The sequence below is a fragment of the Dama dama genome, chromosome 17 (assembly GCF_033118175.1).
Source record: "Dama dama isolate Ldn47 chromosome 17, ASM3311817v1, whole genome shotgun sequence".
NCBI classification, from domain to species: Eukaryota; Metazoa; Chordata; class Mammalia; order Artiodactyla; family Cervidae; genus Dama; species Dama dama.
In genome coordinates this window covers 13,546,418-13,569,016 of record NC_083697.1, presented here as the reverse complement: position 1 = coordinate 13,569,016, position 22,599 = coordinate 13,546,418, and the positions used below count along the sequence as shown (strand labels likewise).

General features: G+C 37.6%; 1 protein-coding gene and 1 pseudogene across 5 annotated transcripts in view; both read right to left on the bottom strand.

The window, feature by feature from the left end:
• Nucleotides 1-22,599, bottom strand: part of PDE5A (phosphodiesterase 5A) — a 151,257-nt gene that overhangs the window by 61,362 nt on the left and 67,296 nt on the right. For 4 of the 5 annotated variants that reach the window (XM_061164123.1, XM_061164127.1, XM_061164125.1 and 1 more), the window contains exons 6-9: nucleotides 20,156-20,293; nucleotides 17,961-18,028; nucleotides 7,721-7,829; nucleotides 6,597-6,684 (exon numbers count right to left, since the gene is read on the bottom strand). In XM_061164123.1, coding sequence (XP_061020106.1) covers nucleotides 6,597-6,684; nucleotides 7,721-7,829; nucleotides 17,961-18,028; nucleotides 20,156-20,293 — 403 coding nt within the window. The remainder of the gene's footprint in view (nucleotides 1-6,596; nucleotides 6,685-7,720; nucleotides 7,830-17,960; nucleotides 18,029-20,155; nucleotides 20,294-22,599) is intronic. The other variant, XM_061164126.1, reaches the window with a different exon arrangement.
• On the bottom strand, nucleotides 1,484-3,318 carry LOC133071870 (large ribosomal subunit protein uL23-like; annotated as a pseudogene).

Genomic DNA, 22,599 nt, shown 5'->3' with positions numbered 1-22,599 from the left:
TTGTAAGTTATTTTGCTATTTCCTTTTCCATACCTCGCCTTATTTCATCCTTTCCTGTCCTCTGGTTGCTTTGGTAAGAACTGGGTATTACTTTGGGTAATAGTGTTCTTTTTTTTTTTTAATGACTTAAAAAATATAACTTTTTCAACTAACTTCCATGAGAAATTTTAAACTCTCCTTAGCATTAAGTTAGTAAGTAAGTAAGTGTGAGTTGCTCAGTCGTGCCCGACTCTTTGCGACCACATGGACTGCAGCCGACCAGGCTCCTCTGTCCCTGAGATTTTCCAGGCAAGGATACTGGAGTGGGTTGCCATTTCCTTCTCCAGGGGATCTTCCCAACCCAGGGATCGAACCCAGGTCTCCTGTACTGCAGGCAGATTCTTTAACAACTGAGCTACAAGGGAAGCTCCTTAGTATTGGTTATTATCAACTTTTATAGAATTTCTGTTTCATCAAAACATATCACTTTTTTGTTACAGTGTATTTTCTAACATCTTTTAATATTTCTTCTGCATCTATAATTATATTTGCTTTCTCATTCCTATTTGTGTTTCTCTTATTTCCCTCATTATCTGTGTTGGATGTTTGTTTACTGTTTGCCCATCATCTCGTTTTACTATCCCTTTTCATTTCATAAATTTCTCTTTTGATGCTTTCTCTCTTCCTATTCATTTATTTATTTTGGGGGCAGTGTAGGAGTGACATGAACACTTAGTTGAAATAGTTTAATTATTTCCTGATTCAGCTCAGTCGCTCAGTCATGTCTGACTCTTTGTGACCCCATGGACTGCAGCACACTAGGCCTCCCTGTCCATCACCATTTCCCGGAGTCCACCCACACTCATGTCCATCGCGTCGGTGATGCCATCCAACCGTCTCATCCTCTGTCATCCCCTTCCCCTCCCGCCTTCAATCTTTCCCAGCATCCGGGTCTTTTCCATTGAGTCAGCTCTTCGCATCAGGTAGCCAAAGTATTGGAGTTTCAGCTTCAGCATCAGTCCTTCCAATGAACACCCAGGGCTGATCTCCTTTGGGATGGACTGGTTGGATCTCCTTGCAGTCCAAGGGACTCTCAAGAGTCTTCTCCAACACCACAGTTCAAAAGCATCAATTCTTCAGTGTTCAGCTTTCTTTATAGTCCAACTCTCATATCCATACATGACCACTGGAAAAACCATAGCCTTGACTAGACGGACTTTTGTTGGCAAAGTAACGTCTCTGCTTTTTAATATGCTGTCCAGGTTGGTCATAACTTTCCTTCCAAGGAGTAAGCGTCTTTTAATTTCATGGCTGCAGTCACTGTTTGCAGTGATTCTGGAGCCCAGAAAAATAAAGTCAGCCACTGTTTCCACCATTTCCACATCTATTTGCCATGATCTTTGTTTTCTGAATGTTGAGCTTTAAGTCAACTTTTTCACCTCCTCTTTCACTTTTATCAAGCGGCTCTTTCGTTTATTATTTCCTGATTAATAATAGCAAAATATTTAAAGCTCTACATCTCCTCTGAATACAGTTTTGACCTTATAGCTTGCATTTTTATATTAAGTTGAAGTGACCACTAATTTTCTGAAATGCTATACTTTCATTTTTTTTTTTTTCTTCATAGTGAAAACTTTTATATTTGCAATTAGCCAGCTGGACTCAGTTTAGATGATCCCAATTTTGTTGGCAACATCCAAAGCATCACAGTCAGGAGCCAGTTGAACATACGCCTTCTTCTCTCCATCAGGCCTGATCAGAGTATTGACCTTAGCCATGTCAATGTCATAGAGCTTCTCCACAGCCCGTTTAATCTGGTGCTTATTGGCCTTGACATCCACAACGAACACCAGTGTGTTGCTGTCTTCTGTTTTCTTCATGGCTGACTCGGTGATGAGGGGGAATTTGATGATGGGTAGTGGTCACGTTTGTTTCTCCTCGGGGCGCTCTTCTGAGGATATCTGGGCTGCCTCCTGAGCCGCAGTGTTTTGGGCCGCTGGAAGGTGGGTGACGTCCGGATCTTCTTTTTCTTGTGGCTGTGGACTCCTTTCAACACAGTTTTCTTGGCCTTCAAAGCCTTTGCTTTGGCTTCAGCTTTAGGAGGGGCAGGGGCTTCCTTCTTCGCCTTTGGCGCCACCTTCATGAAAAGGGTTTCTAAGACTTCTTACCACGGGCTTACAGAGCCAACGCTCTATACTTTCATTTTGACTTTTGATTTCTTCTTTGACATTTGGGAGAATGTTTTCAGTTTCTAAGGGAGCTTTTCCCTTCTAATTTATCCTTTTATTATGCATTCCTAGTTTTAATGCACTGTGATCCATGACAGTGGTTTTCAATTCTACTTTCCAGAAATGACTAAGTTTATGTTGTATGTGTGTATTTGTAAATTTCTAATGGGTATTTGAAAGAAATTTGTGTTTTTAAATTATGACATATAAAAGTAAATGCATGCCAATTAAATCATTTCATTTTTTAATCAATTCTAATGTTTCGTCTTTTCCTATTTAGCATTCTAAGAAAAATATATTCAAGACTTCCATTGTGACTACCATTTTGTCCATTTCTCTTTGTATTTTTAATAGCTTTGACTTTTATATGTCAATGATGTTATTTACTTTATTAGAGGCATTTATGACAATTACACTTCCCTCTGTGAATTTAACTTATTCATTGCAAAGTGATTCTGTACATTATGCTTTTATCTTAAAATCTACCCTGATACTAATATTGTTATCTCTATTCAAATTTTGCCCATTTTGTGTACAGCAAGTTCTTACAAATAGTATACACTTCATATTAATATGTTCTAGAAATCCCGCAGTGTTGGTGGTCCAGTAAAGGTAAGTTCTCTTTTCCAGGGCTACTATGAAATTTCCTTTATTTTTCTATTTCTTCAATCAATTCTTGAAACTATAATCCTTATGTTTATTTTCATTCTGTAGATTTTCACTTTTATAAGTTAAAGATATAATACCCTGTTTTTTTTTTCCTCATTTTCTTCCAATTGCTACTGTCCCTACAGTCTTATTTTCTGGTGCTTCTTATCATTAAACACAATTTACAATTCTCTAACTGGGAAAAACTGGATACCTTAAGCAACATAGGCAATATGTACCATGTATGACACTGCACAAAGTAATTATGTTTGCATTAGGAAAATCCTAGCAAATATTTTTACAAACAACTGAATAGATTGCCAAATGATATAATTTAATATGAAAAATAAAATTAAGTAGTCAAATTTAAACTTATTTAATTTTACAGCATTTACTTACACCTTGGAATCATATTGCCACCCATAGATGAGCAGAGAATTAGTATGAGTTTAGAAAATACATTCTTTAAGGAACACATACTTCTCTCTCTAGCTTCACTGTGTCAATAACATGTGGTGTAACACTATGATTTGTACTACTTTTTCACTAAAAAAAAAAGAGATATAAATGTAAGTTATCTAAAGTGGAAATGTTCTCAACAACTTTTCTTTTTGGATGGGAATGGGACTGGTTTCTTCAAAACATGCCCTGAAACTGACATGGAAAATAGGCATAAGTATTTCTAGTAAATGTAAGAAAAAGACAAACTTAATCTAATAAATAGGGGAAATAATTGGTTAAAATAAATGAATGCTTCATGAGGAAAGGAGCTTCTTAACAGTGTTGGAAACAAAGTGGTGGAAACATTCTGTATCAGCCAGACCACTGAGAAAACATTTGCTACAAAAAAATACCTCGGAGAATACATTTAATGATACAACAGGCCCTGCACTGGTCTAATGTCTACAATTTCATCTAATTGTCAGTAATGGAAAAAAAGGAAGGAAAGAAAGATTACAAAAAACACATGGGCCCGTCTGTCTTTCCGCATGTAACTCTGTGGGGATTCTGTATTAGAATTACATAATAGCAAAATCTGGTCTGTGACATGTAAGAAAAATTATTACAACCATGCTATTTTCCATGCTACATCTGTGACTATAAAGTACAGTTGAGAATTCAAATTTTCTGTTTTGTCACACTTACAGAACAGTGGGGAACACTGAAAATTTTCTCTATTGGAATTACCTTGAACCCCCACCAGAAACCTCACTAGGGTATTTTTCTTTCTTTTAATTGGTAGGGAATTTTTCCTTCCCTAAAACAACATTTGCTTACTTTTGGCTCTTGTTATCAAATATGAGAGGCACAAAATGTATGCAAACAGAAATCTGATTATTTTCGCTGGTACTGTTCTTTTCCTGTTCACTTGCTGGAACAGTGACAGGACCATAGAATGTGGCTTCTGAAGGGACCTGAAGGCTGTGACTTAGTTGTGTTAGGTGCCCATCACCGTTTAAATGTTTAAACGGAGAGTGGAACCAGGTGGATATCCTGAGTCCTGTTCCCATCCTGTGGGGTGTTCCCACAGGAACAGGAGTCCTGTCCCCATCTCTGTGCTTCCCCAAATGACTCTTACCACTTGTGTAAAGTGATGAAAAAGCCTGATTATAACTTCCTCTAGCCACTCCCCATTCCCAGTTATTCCAAAGAGATGCTGCTGAGAAAAAGTGAAGACGTGACTTACTGTGGCCAGCTGCCACTCTGTCTTCCTTCTCACCAAAACATATTAGTATTAATAAATGATGCATCACTTCTGGAATTCATTTCACATTTTCAAAGGTCAAAGGCAGCTTGTTGTAAGCTCTACACTTCTATCAAAAAGCGTAACATTTGCAATGTAGTTTGCACCTAACTCCCTAGGATATAAACTTCCATAATCCAGACATTTACTCAGTGTCATACCATAGGGCACCTCCATCAGTTTTCTTTTGTTTCTGTTAGGGATCTGATCGGTGATACCCTTGAAAAGAGCTAATACATGAATTCACTAGGTTCTCCTTTTTTCTCTGAGAACTGAGAGGTGTGCAAGTGATGAACAGCCTTCAGGGAGTCACCAGGCTGTCTTCCAAGAGGCTGATGAGGCAATTCACCAGTGAGTCCAGCCCCGGAGGCTCGGAAATTAGATTACCATGCCGGGGACACCTCCTGCTCTCTGGGGTGGAGAACAGTACCTCAGCTCACAGACTGACTTATAAAACCAGAATAGTATCAAGAAATGGGTACCAACAAGAAATGGGTCTGCCTCAGGAATGCGAGCAGTGCACCTGTAACTCAGCCCATGACCTCAAGTCCAGGTGGCTGATCTACGATAAGGAACATCTGGCAAAGCGAGCCATGCATTCGTGAGGCTAGGGAGAAGGCATGCTCTTCACCTGAGTTAACGTATCTTGGAAAGTAAACAGTCAGAACAAGGGAAGTCAGACTGGTGGGCTGTTTAAAGGTGTAAGTCGGTGTATCTGTCTCAAAGCGAGGACGCACACCAGGAGGACTGGATCACTGGGAAGCACCAGGGACCACCTGCTGCATGCATGGCCACCCAAGGGTGGTCTCGTCGAGTGGTCAGAAGAGCCTATGCGCCGGTCCAGCCTTCCACCTCCATCTCCACGGAAGAGGCAAAGGTTGCCAGGCTACTGGACAGAACTGGAGAGGCAATTTTAGTATTGGTCTCCCCCGTCCCACTTTCATAAACAACACCTCCCTCCCCCACCTTTCTGACTGACACTCTTCTTTAATAAAATTACAGTCAAATCTTGGAACTAACCAGAATTTTTTTTCTGGAAACTGATTTTCAACCTGGAAACTAATCAGATTTTTTAAGGTAAATTTACACAGCTAAATTTTGCACCATTAGGGTTTTTATTTAAAAGTTTAAACCTTTATTTCAAATTCTTGGGAGAATATTTAACAGTTCAGGCTATTTTCACAGTGTCAATCACGCATGTGTTGGTTGCTCAGTTGTGTCCAACTCTTTGTAACCTTATAGACTGGAGCCCGCCAGGCTTCCCTGTCCATGGAATTCTCCAGGCAAAAATACTGGAGTGGGGTGCCATTCCCTTCTCCAGGGGATCTTCTTGACCCAAGGATTGAACCTGGGTCTCCTGCATTGCAGGTGGATTCTTCACCATCTGAACCACCAAGGACGCCATAACTGGCATATAAATTTCCTTTTCTACTCTTAATATAACCTGCCGTGCCAAGAAACAAACATGTCAGTAACAGGAAACATCATCTCATTTTTCAGAGAATGTCTTCTTCCACCATTCCTGCAGTAGACATGTTTTACTAAACTTTATATAAGAATGTAAACTCCCTGAGGTAGGGATTTTGGCTTATTCACTGATTTATTCCAGGTGCTGAAAACATGGAGTGTTCAATGAATACAACCTACAATCTAAACCACATCATTCAAAAAAGAAAAATCATTAACTACGATGTGAGGCTCTCAAACTATATATATTATCAATTTGATATCTCTCAGTCTAACTTTCAACATGTCATTTTTAAACAAAACCTCTGTTGAAACAGGATTATAATTACAGAAGTATATCATATTTAACAAGATATTTAACAAATGTTTGTTGACATTTATCAATGTAAAATTATTTCAAAATTCTTTATCATTCCAATTTTCATCTTTTTTTCATATTTTAGTCTTTAAATTTATACTGGAAAGAAGTTTCTGGGAATATATGTTTTTCTTATATAAGTGCAGAGTGGAGGTCAATGAAAAGGCTTTACCTATCACTTTGTTCTTCTTTCCATTTTTTATAGGTGTACAAAGCAAACTTCTAATGCACTGCTGGTTTACATTTCCCATGTTTTCATTCTAAATAAAAAAACAAAAAGCAAAACAGCTAAATACTATGAACAGATTGTCTGCCCATTAGATGCTACAAACTATACTGGACATATGAAGTTATTAATATGCTTATCTTTTATTAGCTGGACATAACATCAGAGTGTAAAAAATGCACAAATTATAATGAAGTTCATATAAATGCAATATAAAGCAATCAGTCTTTACTAAAAATAATAAGTATCTGTTTTAATTTTTTTCTTATTTTCCATTTTATTTACCTATATTTCTTTTAGTTTCCATTTTAAAGTTTCTAAGTAGCTTACAGTAGTACTAAGCAAAATATTTACTGAGTTCCTACTATCCCTGTGTAGTAGATGTCTCAAGTAACTTAATAAGAAGGGTAGAAATCAGAATCTTTACACCACCAAGGATTCTACATGTTACAAATTTCTCCTTCTTTAGTTTCACCACTGTTTCTATTGTCCATATTGCTACAGTCCTAAAAAGGTCTCCTAGATATGCAAATAACAAAGTCAAGGCAGCTGCCTCCAACTGCAATGCTTTTCTGAAGTTAAATGAGAGAACGTACTAGAATCTAAAGTTTTCAGTGTCTGAGAAACTGACCCTTGTAGGCTTGCTTTCAAGAAAAACAAATACTCTTTTTTTTCACGAGCTATTCACTGTGGTAGATAACCAGTTACAGACACTCAAGCCATATGGAACTTAATTTTTTAAGATAAAGTCAGGAACTCTAGCAATACTATCTAAGGAGTGTCAATTGGTATTAAGTAGGTAGTAGTGAAACTATGTCAAAGTTAATGATATTTCATTAATACATGTTTTAAAAACTGACAAAAGTACAGAGAAAAATACATAAGTATAGCTGACCACCTCTCAACAGATGTTCTGAGCTGTTTTATTTTTCTTCCTCAGATCAGGGCGAGCACAGATCACTTCCAAAGAGTCAATGCTAGAGCCAGTCCTTCAGTTAAGAGTCACTAGTATAGAGCAGGTCTGCAGGAAAACAGCCGGCAAGCTCCAAGTCTAAAACTGGGTTACTTACTGTCCAGGGAAATCTTTTGTCCTTACTGACATCTGGGATATTAAGTGGTTCCATAGTATTTTTGACATACTGAGCATACATGTAATTGATTCTGTTTGCATCACGTTCCCTGTGGAAAGAACAGAGATGAGTTCTTTCCACGCAGTGAAAAAACACAGGCAGAACAGTCACACAGATGGTTATAAGAGAAACATATCCATCTTAAATTATAGAGCACGGCGTACAAGTTAATTAGAAAATGAAGCTTTAAATATATTTGATGAGGCACAACTATAGTAGTTACTATAATTGAGATTTTTTGAAAAAACAAAGGCTCACAATTTTTCAGCTATTGAAAACAAGTTTAAAATGTCATTAGGTAATCTTATTACCACTGTTAACGGTCATGTTGATTTTGTGCCATTTAATGTGAAATCCATAAGAATTTTCCTCGATGTCTTTTTTTCTCACCAGATTATAGAATGACTAAAGTGGAGTGTCTGTTTTTATTCCTTATTTAATTTGTCTACTCATTCCAATAAAATAATCTTTTACACATTTTAGACGAAGAGAAAAATCGAGCAGGTCTAGAATTTTATTAAGTTTTTCTCTCTTCATTTTCTTGCTTTGAGGTGCTTGAAGACAGGTATTTAAATTAAAAACAACGCTTTTGAACTTACAACATTTTCCCAGCTCTTTTTCCAGCTTCTTGCTTACCAGGTAGAACATAAAAAGTTAACCTGATGTCAGAGGGTTCATAAGTATAATGCTAGTGCGAGAGTTGGGAAAACAGAATAGAATATGTCTTTTCATTAGGAAACTTCCTACACTCCCTGGTGATGGGAATAAACTTGACAAACATGGTCAGGTTATGGAAATTTCCTCCATAAATCTCTGAAAGGATGTGCCTACAGTAACTGTAAGATCATTAACTGAAGAAATAGGAAAGCCTAACAGTGGGAAGAATTATACAAAAAATATCTTAATGACCCAGATAACCATGACGGATATCTAGAGCCTAGAGCCAGACATCCTGGAATGTGAGGTCAGGTGGGCCTTAGGAAGCATCACTAAGAACAAAGCTAGTGGAGGTGATGGAATTCCAGTTGAGCTATTTCAAATCCTAAAAGATGATGCTGTTAAAGTGCTGCACTCAATATGCCAGCAAGTTTGAAAAAATCTGCAGCGGCCACAGGACTGGAAAAGGTCAGTTTTCATTCCAATCCCATCCCAAAGAAAGGCAATACCAAAGAATGTCCAAACTACCACACAATTGCACTCGTCCCAAACACTAGCAAAGGAATGCTCAAAATTCTCCAAGCCAGTCTTCAAAAGTACATGAACCATGAACTTTCAGATGTTCAAGCTGGATTTAGAAAAGGCAGAGAAACCAGAGATCAAATTGCCAACATCTGCTGGATCATTGAAAAAGCAAGAGAGTTCCAGGAAAACATCTATTTCTGCTTTATTGACTAAGCCAAAGCCTTTGATTGTGTGGATCACAATAAACTGTGGAAAACTCTGAAAGAGATGGGAATACCAGACCACCTGACCTGCCTTTTGAGAAACCTGTATGCAGGTCAGGAAGCAACAGTTAGAACTGGACATAGAACAACAGACTGGTTCCAAGTAGGGAAGGGAGTACATCAAGGCTGTATACTGTTACCCTGCTTATTTAACTTATATGCAGAGTATATCAAGAGAAACGCTGGGCTAGATGAAGCACAAGCTGGAATCAAGATTGCCAGGAGAAATATCAATAACCTCAGATATGCAGATGACACCACCCTTATGGCAGAAAGTGAAGAAGAACTAAACAGCCTCTTGATGAAAGTGAAAGAGGAGAGTGAAAAAGTTGGCTTAAAGCTCAACATTCAGAAAACTAAGATCATGGCATCTGGTCCCATCACTTCATGGGAAATAGATGGGGAAACAGTGGAAACAGTGTCAGATTTTATTTTTTGGGGCTCCAAAATCACTGCAGATGGTAATTGCAGCCATGAAATTAAAAGATGCTTGCTCCTTGGAAGAAAAGCTATGACCAACCTAGATAGCACATTAAAAAGCAGAGACATTACTTTGCCAACAAAGGTCCATCTGGTCAAAGCTATGGTTTTTTCCAGTGGTCATGTATGGATGTGAGAGCTGGACTGTGAAGAAAGCTGAGTGCCAAAGAATTGATGCTTTTGAACTGTGGTGTTGGAGAAGACTCTTGAGAGTCCCTTGGACTGCAAGGAGATCCAATCAGTCCATCCTAAAGGAAATCAGTCCTGAATATTCATTGGAAGGACTGATGTTGAAGCTGAAACTCCAATACTTCGGCCACCTGATGCAAAGAACTGATTCATTTGAAAAGACTCATTTGATGTTGGGAAAGACTGAAGGCAGGAGGAGAAGGGGATGACAAAGGATGAGATGGTTGGATGGCATCACCAACTCGACTGACATGAGCTTGAGCAGGCTTTGGGAGCTGGTGAAGGACAGGGAAGCCTGGCGTGCTGCAGTGCATGGGGTTGCAAAGGGTCAGACACGACTGAGCAACTGAACTGTCTGAACTGAATAGTGGGAAACATTTCAAAATAAAGTGGTATCTCAGGAAAACTGTCCACTTGCTCTGAGTTCTCAAGTTTCCAATCTTTTCCTATCTTCCATCCTTCTCAGTCAGCCTGCCCAAACTGCTTCTAGGACGGTGGTCTCAAATGGTGTTCTTGATCACTAGTGATACCACAAAGACTCCTGAAGTCATGGCCTCATTCCTGGCCAAGATATTTCAGTCTTTCCTTTCTCTGATGTGGCCAGAATACTGGAGTGGGTAGCCATTCTCTTCTCCTGGGTTCGAGACCCAGATCAAGACCTGGGTTTGATCCCTGGGTTGGGAATATCCCCTGGAGAAGAGAATGGCTACCCACTCCAGTATTCTGGCCTGGAGAATTCCATGGACTCTATAGTCCATGGGGTAGCAACGAGTCGGACATGACTGAGTGACCTTCAGTTCTTTGATGTACACTTTAGGTTAAGTGCAGTTTGGCCAAGTCAGGTAATGACCATATGTACAGTATTATATTCAACGGAAAAAGAATGAAAGGAAACGACCATGGTAACAGAGGAATAGAAGAAATTCAGACTGAACATTTCTGAGCGTAAATTGATAATCTGGGAAGGCATATCTGTTAGACATATCTGACCTAGGATACTCCTGGCTTCCTAATACTTCATACATAATTACCCGGAGGAGAATCCCAAGAAAAGGTTACGAGATAAGTGCAGGATTTCGGTTAAGAAAACTATTTTAAAACAATAAATATTTCATGGACAACTGAAGTCTCAGGAAAAGAAAAGAAGCTACAGAAAAGATAAGAAAAATGAAAAAGTATCTACAAAAAGAAAGAAGTACACTGGAAAGGATACCTTTGTTCAAATGTCTTTTATAGTGATGATGATGATGACAGATGACTTTTGTTATTATCATTATTTCAACAGAGGGAGCCAGATGAACCCAAATAATTAAGCAGTTTGACCATTTTTTAAAGGAGTAAACATCTTTTTACTATTTTAAAAATAATAGGTGTCCCTGCATTTAACTTCAATTATGTTTCCCAATATAATTATAATTAACAAATAGTACATATATTCCAAGAACATGAGCTTAAAGGATTAATTTCATGTATTTGTCATGATGTGATAAAATATGCATTTAAAATTAACATGGGGCTTCCCTGGTGGCTCAGATAGTAAAGAATCCACCTACAATGCGGGAGACCTGGGTTCAATCCCTGTATTGGGAAGATCCCCTGGAGGAGGGCAAGGCAACCCACTCCAGTATTCTTGCCTGGAGAATCCCATGGACAGAGAAGCCTGGCGGGCTACAGTCCATGGGGTCACAAAGAGTCAGACACGACTGAGTTTAGACTAAGCACAGCACAAAATTAACATGAAGCTAACTAATATGGAATCATAGCACTAAAACATCTATTTCTTAAAATTAAGAGCTTATAAAATCTGTATAACATAACATTCACTTTTCCTATTAATTAGGTGGCTCTCTGAATTGAAGCACAGAAAACTCTGAAATCTCCCACCATCTGGAAATGATCTTCACTTCTGAAATTCTTGGGTGACACAAACCCCAAGAGCTTACTGTGTTTTATCCCATTGATAATACGATTCTAATAATTATATATAATGTTCACCTTCACTATTCTTTATTTTTATACTTAACATTTCACAACTGTCTTCAATCAATTATTTTCTTTTTAAAAAGTTAATCAGATGGTTGGTTAGAAGAGTACTAAGTGAACCATGCTTTTCCACTGACACATAATTGCCTAAAAAGAATGATCTGCTTACAGCTAACATCACCAAACTGCCAAGCTTTTCATCTCATGAAAGAGGTTTGGATTGACAAAGTGTTTAATAATGAAAACTGGAAACGCCTAAATTCTATCAATAAGAAATTTCAGAAATGTAATAAAGAATCTGCTGGCCAAGGGTCAGTATCAGCTAGTCGTTTGACAATGCTAAAGCTACTAAACACCATTTTAGTTTTCACAAAATGAAGCCTGATATCTAATTTTTATTAAAATAAAAACATGCATCACTATGAGGTCTTGTACTCTGACATTAGATTAAAAGCTAACTATTTGCTAATGATGAACTTTGGACAGAGGTTCGTGACCTTGTACAGGAGACAGAGATCAAGATCATCCCCATGGAAAAGAAATGCAAAAAAGCAAAATGGCTGTCTGAGGAGGCCTTACAAATAGCTATGAAAAGAAGAGAAGTGAAAAGCAAAGGAGAAAAGGAAAGATATTCCCATTTGAATGCAGAGTTCCAAAGAATAGCCAGGAGAGATAAGAAAGCCTTCCTTAGTGATCAATGCAAAGAAATAGAGGAAAACAATAGAATGGGAAAGACTAGAGATCTCTTCAAGAAAATTAGAGATACCAAGGGAACATTTCATGCAAAGATGGGCTCAATAAAGGACAGAAATGGTAGGAACCTAACAAAAGCATAAGATATTAAGAAGAGGTGGCAAGAATACACAGAAGAACTACACAAAAAAGATCTTCATGACCCAGATGATCACGATGGTGTGATTACTCACCTAGAGCCAGACATCCTGGAATGTGAAGTCAAGTGGGCCTTAGAAAGCATCACTTTGAACAGAGCTAGTGGAGGTGATGGAATTCCAGTTGAGCTATTTCAAATCCTGAAAGATGATGCTATGAAAGTGCTGCACTCAATATGCCAGCAAATTTGGAAAACTCAGCAGTGGCCACAAGACAGGAAAAGGTCAGCGTTCCTTCCAATCCCAAAGAAAGGCAATCCCAAAGAATGTTCAAACTACCGCACAATTGCATTCATCTCACACGCTAGTAAAGTAATGCTCAAAATTCTCCAAGCCAGGCTTCAGCAGTATGTGAACCGTGAACTTCCAGATGTTCAAGCTGGTTTTAGAAAAAGCAGAGAAACCAGAGATCAAATTGCCAACATCCACTGGATCATTGAAAAAGCAAGAGAGTTCCAGGAAAACATCTATTTCTGCTTTATTGACTACGCCAAAGCCTTTGACTGTGTGGATCACAATTAACTGTGGAAAACTCTGAAAGAGATAGGAATACCAGACCACCTGACCTGCCTTTTGAGAAACCTATATGCAGGTCAGGAAGCAACAGTTAGAACTGGACATAGAACAACAGACTGGTTCCAAACAGGAAACGGAGTACGTCAGGCTGTATATTGTCACCCTGCTTATTTAACTTCTATGCAGAGTACATCATTAGAAATGCTGGGCTGGAAGAAGCACAAACTGGAATCCAGATTGCCGGGAGAAATATCAATAACCTCAGATATGCAGATGACACCATCCTTATGGCAGAAAATGAAGAGAAACTAAAGAGCCTCTTGATGAAAGTGAAAGAGGAGAGTGAAAAAGTTGGCTTAAAGCTCAACATTCAGAAAACTAAGATCATGGCATCTGGTCCCATCACTTCATGGGAAATAGATGGGGAAACAGTGGAAACTGTCAGACTTTATTTTTGAGGGCTCCAAAATCACTGCAGATGGTGACTCCACCCATGAAATTAAAAGATGCTTACTCCTTGGAAGGAAAGTTATGACCATCCTAGATAGTATATTAAAAAGCAGACATTACTTTGCCAACAAAGTTAGGCTAGTCAAGGCTATGGTTTTTCCACTGGTCATGTATGGATGTGAGAGTTGGACTGTGAAGAAAGCTGAGCACTGAAGAATTGATGCTTTTGAACTGTGGTGTTGGAGAGGACTCTTGAGAGTCCCTTGGACTGCAAGGAGATCCAACCAGTCCATCCTAAAAGAGATCAGTCCTGGGTGTTCACTGGAAGGACCAATGCTGAAGCTGAAACTTCAATACTTTGGCCACCTCATGCGAAGAGTTGATTCATTGGAAAAGACCCTGATGCTGGGAGGGATTGGGGGCAGGAGGAGAAGGGGACGACAGAGGATGAGATGGTTGGATGGCATCACTGACTCGATGGACATGAGTTTGAGTGAACTCTGGGAGTTGGTGATGGACAGGGAGGCCTGGCATGCCGCAGTTCATGGGGTTGCAGAGTCGGACACGACTGAGTGACTGAACTGAAGTGAACTGGTTAGCTAATGTAAGGCGTTGGTGTTGGATAATTTTCATTACTGTAAACTCAGTTAATGAATCAGTTAAAATGTTCCATGTAAATTAGTCTCTCTTAAGGTAATCATACTGACTTATTTATCCTTTATAAAAAAATCTTTACACTAAGAGTGTCTTGGAATAATTTTTAAAAGTGGAAAGATATATTATATTTTCTTTTACAGAGAGGGAATGTGATATTCATCAGAAACAAATCAAATATACAGTAGCACAAATCAAATATATTGTTAAGATTTTAGTTTTTTTAATGCATATTCACCAGTAGAGGTCACTATTACACCAAGTGACTGTTCAGCTATCAGAAGAATTAGAGAACTTATCTGAATTAATAACAAAAATCCAAATGTGAATACATAAAAGTACACAGAAATATGCTGCGACACAAATACATTTAAAGGTAAATATAGATAATTCCTCATTTTATACATTTTTTTTTCCTTTTTTGGCTGTGCCTTGTAGCTTGCGCAATCTTAGTTCCCCAACCAGAGATTGAACCCAGGCCCCAGTGGTGAAAGCACCGTGTCCTAACCACTAGACGGCCAGGGAATCATTTTATACATTTAATATGCATTATCATACTCATTTCCCATTCTCCTCTGTATATACATAAATTCGTAAATAAACATGTATATATTTTTTTGTCTACATAGTAATCATTTATGCAAGCCAAAAGTAAAATAATAAAATATTTAATGTTTAAAAGCTTTCTAAACTGTTCTTTATAAAAAGCAACAAAAATGTTATGGTGTCATAAAATCAAAGTAGTATCTATTAATGTTCCTCCTAAGAATAAGACTTCATAACTGACCTAGGCAGTACAGCCCAATACCAGCACTTAAGAAAGATACATACATACTCACCAGGACATGTGCATACTATCACATATTCAAAAAGGATTCAAAATCCACTAAAGCAATGTTAAATATGCCAGAAAATACACACAGAGCAGCTTAGGAGAGAACAGATGTGGAGATGGAACAAAGTTCAGTTCATGACCAACAATGCCAAAAGGGAAATAAAGGTCAGCTATTCTGTTATAATTTTATGAAACAAAAATTCAAGGGTAGCAGGAACATCTCTGGCGTAGAGATTCCATGGTTTACGTACCCCGACTACCCATTCCACACCCAAGTCACAGTCCTGGCCTAGGTCAGGTGTGCTCTGCAAGTCAAGCATGTTCCCTATCTGTCCCCAAGTTACATCCGCTCCTGGGCTGCTTCCTGAAGCACTTCCATTAGAAGAAAAGGTCTTTCACTGTATCATATTGTTAAAATAATACTCTTAATATAATGTTTTGATTTAAATACAATCACTTAACAAAGTAACAAGTTTAAACCGCTAGAGTCGACAGTTTCTCCATTTTGATGGGGAACACAGAAAAAGACAGGCAATGTCATGAAAGGGAAGAGAGGAAAGAAAAGGGTACGGAGGGCAGAAGACAGCGTCTGCAGACCCCACATTGACCCACGGGGTGAGTCCTAACAAGGAGGGCTGGGACAAAGCCAGGTTGCACACGCAAGCATTTTGTTCTTGCAGCTTCAAGCTCAGACAGTTTGGCTTTATATGATCTACAAAGATGATTTTCATTTTATTTCCAGCTTTTTATTACAAACATTTTCTTCTAATTTTTTATGGTGAACTTTTGAAATACATAAGAAAGCTGAAAGCAAAATAAATACACTACTCTTAGATTCAACAATGTGTAATATTTTACCACATTTGCTATATCTACATATGTGCAAATATATTCATTTACTTATACTAAATTTAGATATATTTACTTTATTATATTTAGATATATTTACTGCTTTATTTATTTTTGGTTGAACCATACTTTATTTTTTGTTGAAAATACCTTTTTTTAATTGAAGGAAATTTTTTTTTAGTTGAAGTACAGTTGATTTACTATGTCATGTTAGCTTCTGGTGTACAACACAATATGCATATATGTATATATGTTATGTATGTGTATATATGTGTGTATAACACAGATATGTTATGTATAAACATACTGAATCTTTTCCCTTTTTCAGATTCTTTTCCCTGATAGGTTATTATAAAATATTGAGTATAGTTCCCTATGTTATACAGGAGGTCCTTATTGATTATCTGTTTTATATTCAGTAGTATATATAGGTTTAGTACCAACCTCCTAATTTATCACCCACCCACCCCACTCACTACACCCCACTCCCTCCCAGCTGGCCCATCTGAAATATTTTAAACTAAGGTGTGGACATCCTAACACTTTACCCTTACAAAATCCAGCATGAATCTACTAAAAATAAGAACATTCTTCTACTGACCATTTAGTAATGCCAAAGAAAAGGTAACAATAATTCCACACCAATATCCAGTATCCAGTCTATATTCAGATTTTCAATTATCCTCACAAATGTCTTTGATAGCTATTTGTTTTTAACTAGGATCTAATCAAGGTTCATGTACTGCATTTGGCTGTTATGTCCAAGGACAGCCCCTCCCTCCATTTTATTCAATGACTGTTGACTTTTAGAAGAGACTAGGCCAGTTATCTCACAGAATGTTCCATAGATTTGCATAGAGGTTGTTTTTAAAGAACTACTGCCAAGGAACTTGGTTCCTGAGGATATTACTGTGACATCATTCACCAACATGAAATAATTCTCTGCTAGGTCAACTGTAGGGTAAAAACTCTAGAACTTTAATGTCAATAGTAAAGTTAAATATTCTATTTCCATGATCATATGTGGCTTTTAATTATAGTGTCACTAATAAGGGGTAGTATAAATTGATATGAATTATTTTAGGGAGTGAAATAATTGAAAGAAAGAAATAATGAAAAATACAATAAAATGGCATTATGCTCAAGAATTCCTGACACTTGACCCTGGCAGACTTATATTCCTTGGATTATCCAATTGCTTAAGCAAACACCACCAGTATTTTGCTAAGGGTACAAAAAGAAATATGAGACAGAACATTTGTTAGTTTAATCTAAATCCTTTTTAAAGTTCTTCAGAAAGCACATATAAAATTGGGCCAATAACGTCTATAACCATGATACACATAACCTTGACTTTCTGTTGTTTCTGTGTACCAACTAACAAAAAATGAACACAAATTTTAAAATTACAAAGAACATGAAAAAGAAATGAACTACAATAGATTTCTGATTCTCGCCATGCGTACGTATATTGGTGTGATGGAGACTGCAGGCACCCTTCTGGGGTCAGTTAAATCCCAAGGCTGTTTCCAAATCAGAACAGACTCAGAAGCCTATCAAATTTTCACCGAGGGTCCAAAGTACAAAGAAAAAATACATCTGAAATATATGTCTGTAGGTCTTGAATGAATCAGCTCACAGAGAACACTGCACCCAGGCCTGTATTAATTGTGACGCCATTGACTCTGTGAAAGAATTCTCCAACAGGTCAGCTGCAGTGGGAAAAACCTGGAACTACAACATCAAAGAGTAAAGTATTTTCACAAATGAAGTTACTTGTAGGAGGAAAAAACCAACTGCAGCTTCTGTGACTTAAACAGGCCATGAAATAGCTATATAACCAGTATTATGTACATGTGAAAATGACAGATAGACCGTTAAGTCCTTACCGTGTTAAAGTATCTGACGATTTTTCTAATTCCTCACACTCCATGTGAAACACGCTAGAGAAAGAATCCTGAAAACAGAGCAACAACACATACTGAGAAATACGTTTGAGAATACAATGAAAATTATCTAGACACAGACATACAAGTCTGTAGAACTGAGACACCACTTCTTGTACTTTTTCACTGTCTCAGACAACACTGACCCAAGTAATTACTTCATGACACTCTCAAACCTACTTCCCATTACTAAGAATCATACTCCTATTGTTTCTGATACTGACCTACAGAAGTACTTATTTGAGTACTATTTATTTTTGCTTTTCTACCAGTTGTTAATGAATATGTTAGCTTCAAATTTTCTGTATATTTATTCAAAATCTTCAAGTTTCAGTTTTTATGCATATGTTTACTGCTATTCTTGGGTCTTTAAAAAAAAAGACACACAATTCAATAATATTTTATGAGATTATTAAATTATGAAGATTTTAGCAATAATAGAGACATACTTTTGAAGTTAAATTGAAAAGCAGCATACATATCTGCACCCATACTATAACTGAATAAAAAATTGGAAGGAAACAAATAAAACAATGGCATCAGTTTAATGTGGGAACAGAAGAACTGAGCACATTTTTTTCTTGTTCACTTTTGGATTTTGGCTCATGTGCTGAAATGTTTTTTATCAAAAAATAATTACAGTATAAATGAACATCAAGTCACTTAATTGCTACCCCCAACAAATTAAGTCATTAAAAAGTGAGCAAAACAGATTAATGGGCATACTGCCGAGCTATACTTTAAAGCAACTCTGATACCAGTCAGTTGCTGCCCTGATAGCTGTTAACTGGTAGAAGGATAAGCTGAATGTTAATTAAAGTGATAATTAAATGGTCTAAAAAAGAGAGTGCCCTTGTGTATAACTTTCAAAAACTAAATGACAAAGAGCAGTCAACAGAGCAAAACTGGCGAGCTGACATCCTGCAGCAAACTCAGACCTGAGCTTCAGAAGGAGAGCTGCAATCCTGTACCTGTCTCTATACCAGGGAGTTTATAACTGACTGAAAATATTTTAAACAATTTCCATGAGAATACTTATAGCATAGTGAATTCTGATTTGATTTCCTATCAATCAGAGTTATACACACACAAACACAATGATTCAAATAATGCTATAGCACACAGTCCTGTCTTCCTATCTAATAAAATAATTAAAAATTTAAAATATAAGTATTAAAAATTTTTTATTATTTTTCTCCCCCCATGCACGCATGCTAAGTCACTTCAGTCATGTCTGACTCTTTGCAGTCCTATGGACTATAGCCCATCCCCCCCAAAAAAAAAATCAATTCAAATATTCTATACAGATTGTAATTGACTTTATGCAAGTGACAATCCCTATTTTCTTTCCTAACCCACCAATGAAGAGCATGTTCTCAGGGTCTAAAGGAAAAAGAAAACAAATGACTACATCAAAAGGAAATATACCAAAAGCAGTGATTCACCAGTTAAGAAGGAGAAGAAATGGGATAAAAGAAAACGGCCTGAGGCTAAAGCTGCTGATGCTAACAGCAAACTCAGCTGGCCTGTCTGTAAGTAACCAGCACTCTATGAGAACACTCCATCTTTCCACACAGATCTTACTTCTTTACATTACACATCGATGGCTTGAAATCTACCGCTTAGAATACATAAGCAACTTTCCCTGGTGGGTGAAGAATTTGGGACTCACAAGTACCTTTAACAGCACTGCCTCCATCGGGCCGTGCCTTATGATTTCCACACAATCTCAGGTAAAAAAATTTTACACCCATTCCATTCAGAATCAACCGGCAGAACAGGTCTACCTGCTACAGCAAGAGGGCACCACTATTCCTGCCCAAAAATGGTCTGCCGGCTGTAATGACGATGCACTTCTCCATCAAGGCGGTGCAGCCACTGATGGAAGCAGCACAGTGACATTGCCATGGTAACCACTCAGCAGGGGGTCAGCAAGGTGAGGGTGCACGGGCATCCTCCAACCGCACCTCTACCCTGGTCAGCCAAACGACTCATTCTTCAAGCAGCTTGGCATAAACCACCATGTTCAGCTGGACTTGAGAGAGAGTTCTGAGGCCACCATGAGGTTTAAAACCAGTGCTTTAAGGACTGTAAGTTTCTGTCCTTCTAAAAATAAAAAAGTCATACTCTGTACTCACGGAGCAATCTTCATCCACTATGAAAATGGTGCATTTCTGCACCTGCATGAAAGAGATAATAGTGGCAGCTATTTTCTTTAGAATTACTTCTAATGATTGTTGTTCTTCAAAAATTAAGCTAGCAAGGTCAAGCAGCACCTAGACAAAAAAATTAAGAGCTCTGATTTAGTAATTATTAGAGCAATACAATGACTTATATGGGTTGTAAGTGGTTTATATATAATCTAACAAATTACAACCAAGTTTAAAAAGAAAACTTTTATATTGATTGTTAGTACAATTAGTACAGTGGTTACGATCACAGACTCTGAAGTCACAGCCAAGAGTTTTTAATTCTGGTTTCTCTTCCTGTGGGCTTTGTGATCTAGTTTCTTGAAAATGAGAATAATAGTACCAAAATTATGGGGCTGTTGTGAAGACTAAATAAGTTAACATTGAACAGTGTCTGATACATAAAACACACTATTGTTTTTGTTGATCCAGACTTCTGAGATCAACATTTACCAACACTGCCAACATTTTCACAGAATGAAATAAATATTTTCCTAAATAAACAAAATTTTCAGAGTTCCTTTCATGTTTCTCCTGATAATTTCTCTTTCCTTTAACTCCACAGAATTCCATCTAGTCTCACAGGAGTATCTGTGCATGGAGGGGAGACAAAGGGTTATTATTTAAGATTTACTGGAGGCAATACTATGCCAGGTGAGGCCTGAAAGATGAGCAGGAATTATTCAGGTGAAGTTAGGAAGGAAAATATCACAATCAAAAAGAACTGCATTGAGAGAAGGTAGCATGTTGTAAGTTTTGATCAAATTTTTTAAGAATAGAGAGTGTAAAGGGGGAAACTAGGCAGATGATATTGCAGAGGTAAACAGAGAAAGAACCCCAAAAGCCCTGTCTGTCTTTTGAAGCGGTCTGGACTGTGATGGATTGTAGTAGAGAAGGGACAAGATCACAGGTGTGTTCATAAAATTTGGACTGGATTAATGAGTGGTGAGACTGGGGCAGGGAGGTGTTAGGAAGATGCTGCAGTTGAAAGCCATGGCAAGTCCACGGTCTTATTAACAAAAGTTCTAAAAAGAGAAATTAAAGGGTGGGGGGATGAATTATCAAAGAAATAATGAAAAAGAAATACATAAAACCTAAGGGCTTACATCTCCAGACCAAAAGGAATGACCAGGTACAAGCAATATGAATGAAAACAAGAATCATATTGTGAAATTCAGTTACAAGAGCAATGACAAAGAAATAATCCCCAAAGCTTATAGATAAAAAATAGCTCCAGGAATCAGAACAATACCAATGCTGGCAGAAGACAAAGCATTACCTTTACATTCTGAGAAACATTTTTCAATGCAGATTTTTATACCCAGCCAAATTGGCAGGATGGTATAATAATATTTTAATACATGTAAGGTGCTCACATCACAATACCTGTTGCAAGTAGTTAATTAAGAATGTGCTACAACAGAACAAGGGAGTAAACTGAGAAAGAAGGAGTTCTGGGATTCAGTGGGTAACTACTGGAGTCTTCCTAAGAAAGCAGTGAGGGGAAGTTCTACCAGGAACCCTACACAGCAGGCATGAGGAGAAATAGGTTTGCTTGAAAGGAGAAAGAAAGAGAACCTCAATCTGGAGATTCTCCATGAAAAAGAAGAACTCCAGAGAATGCCTAAATAATGGAGAGTTTGTGGGGGGAGGGCAGTAACACGAGGCTACACCAGCACAAACAGTTCAAGGAAAAAGGAATAAATTTCAGAATCAACAAGAAAAACTAAATTATATAACAAAGGTAATATGAGCAATATTTATATCATAGTACTTATAAAGACTTTATTTTAAATTGCAACTTTGTAATTAATCCAGACAAAGCTTTAGAAAAGTTAATCCTGGTTGTAAAACAATACAGATCTTCCTCAATTTATGATGGAGTCACATCTTGATAAATCCACTGTAAGTTAAAAATACTGTAAGTCAAAAATCTGTTTAATATACCCAACCACCTGAACATCACAACTTATCCCAGCCTACCTTAAACATGCTCAGAACACTTACATTCGCCCACAGCTGAGCATAATCAACTAACACAAAGCCTATTTTATAATGAAGTATTGAATACCTAATGAATTTACTGAATACTGTACTAAAAGTGAAAACTGGAACGGCTGTGTGGGAAACAGAATGGTTTTAAGTTGTTTACCCTCATGATGGCATGGCTGCGGAGGAGCTTCGGCTACTGCCACTGCCCAGCAACATGAGAACGTGTCGCAATCCCAGGAAAAGAGCAATATTCAAAATGTGACGTATGGTTTCTACTGAATGTGTATAGCTTTTGTACCATCACAAAGTTGAAAATGTAAGTCTAAATAACCAGTGTAAATTGAAGACCATCTGTGTACATGTTTTCGGTGTGGGCAACATAAAAGAAAAAGTCCAGATAG